The sequence below is a fragment of the Myotis davidii genome, unplaced genomic scaffold, assembly GCF_000327345.1.
Source record: "Myotis davidii unplaced genomic scaffold, ASM32734v1 scaffold327, whole genome shotgun sequence".
Taxonomy (NCBI): domain Eukaryota; kingdom Metazoa; phylum Chordata; class Mammalia; order Chiroptera; family Vespertilionidae; genus Myotis; species Myotis davidii.
In genome coordinates this window covers 3370931-3374192 of record NW_006298628.1, presented here as the reverse complement: position 1 = coordinate 3374192, position 3262 = coordinate 3370931, and the positions used below count along the sequence as shown (strand labels likewise).

Below are 3262 nucleotides of genomic sequence, written 5' to 3'. Positions count from 1 at the left end.
CGGGTGGCCAGGGGAGGTCAGCGCGCCCTGCGTGTGGGGGAGGTCCATCCAGGTGGTCCCCGCGTGAAGGTCCCACCAGGAGCCATCCTCCGTGCCCGGGTGCGTCGGCCGGAACCACGATTCGTAATGGTGGGACATGTCTGGCTGCAGGAGCTTGGAAAAGGGTCCCGGGGCCAAGGGGTTGTCGCTTTCCAGGTCCTCGCAGGTTACGCGGGAGGAGGCCCCCGGGAGCTCATAGCCCTGCGAGAAGTCCACCTCGGGGCCCAGCGGGAGGCTCTGCAGCTCTCCAGGCTGCAGCGGGGAGGGGTAGTCCCCCGCCTCCGGGCTCGTGTGGCCCTGGTATGTCTGGAGGGGCTGCAGGTCGAGGCGCGGAGGGGAGGCGTGAGGCGCGTCCGTGTGCTGGCTGCCCAGAGAGCCGCAGACAGCGGTTAGCATTGCCGGGATGCGGGATGCGGTGGGGGTCAGGGACGGTCAGGGGCTCCCCAGGTGAGACCTAAAGGAGGCAAAGGAGAGGCGAAGTGAGCAAAATCACCAGCTCACCTTCAGTCCCAGCCTAGTCCCCTCCCCGCGAAGTGCCCCTCCCTCCCTCTCCACGCCCCCAGGTGGAAAAGAGAAACGCACCTCTGGTTGGGCGATTCAAGGTCAGTTAACTACGAGAGAACTAGGAAGACTTGAGGGTGTGAAGGTCTCGGCCAAGGGCAGAGGATGATGGAAGTCTCCCTTCCCCTACGCTACCTCTCCTACAGGACCCAGCTTATCCTGGGAGTTGGGCTGGTCCCCGGCTGGAAGGGAGGATCCTCCTACAGGACAGCGCTCACACCCGCCGACCCCAGCTGCCCCCTGCAGACCTGCCACCAGCCCAAGTGGAGGATCTAGCCCCATCTCAGCTTTCCCACTTTAACTCAAGATACAGGTGGGGAGAGGGAGGTGGCCTGTTTCTGAAACTCAAAGCTTGAGGTTATCTGACTTCCCAAAGCCCGAAGCAGATTCTGGGATTTTGGAAAAGAAAAAAAAAACAACCTGAATTCCATCTCTGAGGCATGTTCCTTGAGGAAGAGCAGTTCTCTGCCCAGCCTCGTTCTCCCCAGCTCCCTGCCTGGCCCTCACGCTTCCCCTCGGGCGAGGACTTCACCTCCCTGGGGTTCAGCGCAGTGCCAGTTTCCAGGGGACTTCTCGCCACCAGAGAAAGTTAAGCCCCCTGCCCGGTCCTGACCCACACTGGTGCCAGCCGGCTCTCTCCAGCTGCTACCCATGCCCTCCTGCCATGAGCGGAGACCCAGATGTGAAGCGGGGAGGGGTTGGCTTCCCAGAGAAGGGGGTCAGGAAGAGAAGAATTCACCATCAAGCTCAAGAAGGTAGAAATGACACTCCTGCCCTGGCCAGTTTGGCTCAGTGAATAGAGCCTGGGCCTGTGGACTGCTGGGTCCCGGGTTCCATTCCGGTCAAGGGCATATGCCCCAGTTGCAGGCTCAATCCCCAGTAGGGGGTGTGCGGGAGGCAGCGGGTCAATGATTCTCTCTCATCATTGATGTTTCTCTCTCTCCCTATCCCTTCCGCTCTGAAATCAATAACAATATCCTTAATATATATATTAAAAAAACAACAAGCAAAAAGGGAAATGCGAAAAAGAAAAGAAAAAATAAAAAAAACAACAAAAGGCCGACACTCCTTAAGGGATGCAGGGTCAGAGTGGGGGAAAGCAGAGGGCGACAGGAAAAGCCAGAATCACAGAAATTAAGAGGAAGACTTGCCCAAAGGGTTTTTAATAACGGGGTGTATTCTAGGCGTGGGTCATTTTTATTTTATTTATTTTTTTAAAGAATAAAACAAGTAAGTTCTTTACTTCAAATAACTAAGAAGCTAATTTAATCATTTTTAAAAACTAACTTCAAAGGAAGACAGAGAGAGAGAGAGATTGATCGGCTGCCTCCTGCACGGGCCCTGACTAGGAATCGAACCTTCTACCTTCTGGTGTGTGGGATGATGCTCCAACTAACTGAGCTACACTGGCCAAGGCTAGGCAAGTATCATTTATAGGAGTCCCGTGGATAATTCTAATATGCAGCCAAATGTTGAGAACTACCGTTCAGACTAACACTCTTGAAAAAGAGGAAACTGAGGCAGTATTTGGAGAAGCGACTTGAACAAAGACATTCATTTATTCATTCAACCAACAGCTATGGCCCTAGCCAGTTTGGCTCAGTGGATAGGGCGTCAACCTGCGGATTGAAGGGTCCCAGGTTTGATTTCGGTCAAGTACCCCGGTTGCAGGCTCAATCCCCAGCCTTGGTCCGGGTGCTTGTGGGAGGCAACCAATCGATGTGTCTCTCTCACATCAATGTGTCTCTCTGTCTCTCCCTCTTCCTTCCACTCTCTCTAAAAAAAGCAATGGAAAAATGTCCTCTGGTAAGGATTGAAACACACACACACCCACAAAGTATGTACTGTATGTGTCTCTGTGAACCAGGTCTCTCCACTCTCCCTGAACCACTGGGAACCTGAAGACCTGCACCCCTTTCTTGACCATCTATCTGTGATATGAAGGTCCCCCTCTTCTCACCATCTCTCCCTAAGGCTCGGGAGCCCCAGGTGTGGGGTTCCTATCTGATTGGCAGAGGAGGCGCTTTGGTTTCGGGCAGGGACTTTCCACGGCGGGGCTCGGCTGACCCTACTACCTCCTGCCTCTGGGAGCAGTGAGGTGGCCGCAGGAGTCTGGCAGAGGGAGAGGGAGAGGGGCTGGGGCGCCTACTCAGGCTCCTGCGGCCTCACCACAAGAAAGGAACCGGGTGAAGCTGCAGGAGTGGAGCCTCAGGCCCAGGCGGGGCAGCCCAGGAGGGGCTGGGCGGGAGCAGCGAGGCCTGGGACCCTAATAGCTTTTGGCGCCTGGGAACGGCCCCAAAGGCGAGGGGGTGGGGAGGCTAACGACCCAAGCTCCACGGAGTGGCCCCTCCCGACCCAGGGCAGGCAGCCCAAGCCCGGGATGCACGGCCTGCCAGCGAGGTTTCGGGGTGGGAGACCGCAGGACGCACACTCCCGGCTTCGCGCTCGCCAGCGCGGGAAGGCGGCTAGAGACACCCTCTTCCCCTCTCCCCCGCTGCCTCTCGGATCACCGGCGCTCCGGTGGCCGGTCGGACTTCCCTACTCCCCGTCCTCAAGGTTCAAGTCCTCCGGTTGTCCCAGTCGCTCCAGTTTCCCCAGTTTCCAGTCTCTCCCGTCCGCCCAGTTTTCTCTCCGCTGGGGCTCTGAGCCCCTCGGATTCTGC

The 3262-nt window shown here is 57.1% G+C and overlaps 1 protein-coding gene across 1 annotated transcript in view; it reads right to left on the bottom strand.

Moving 5' to 3' along the window:
• Positions 1-494, bottom strand: part of SP6 (Sp6 transcription factor) — a 2354-nt gene extending 1860 nt beyond the window's left edge. Inside the window, exon 1 of the mRNA XM_015570783.1 lies at positions 4-494. Within this exon, the coding sequence (XP_015426269.1) occupies positions 4-435 (432 nt within the window). The 5' untranslated portion in view covers positions 436-494. The remainder of the gene's footprint in view (positions 1-3) is intronic.
• Positions 495-3262: the final 2768 nt, after the last annotated feature.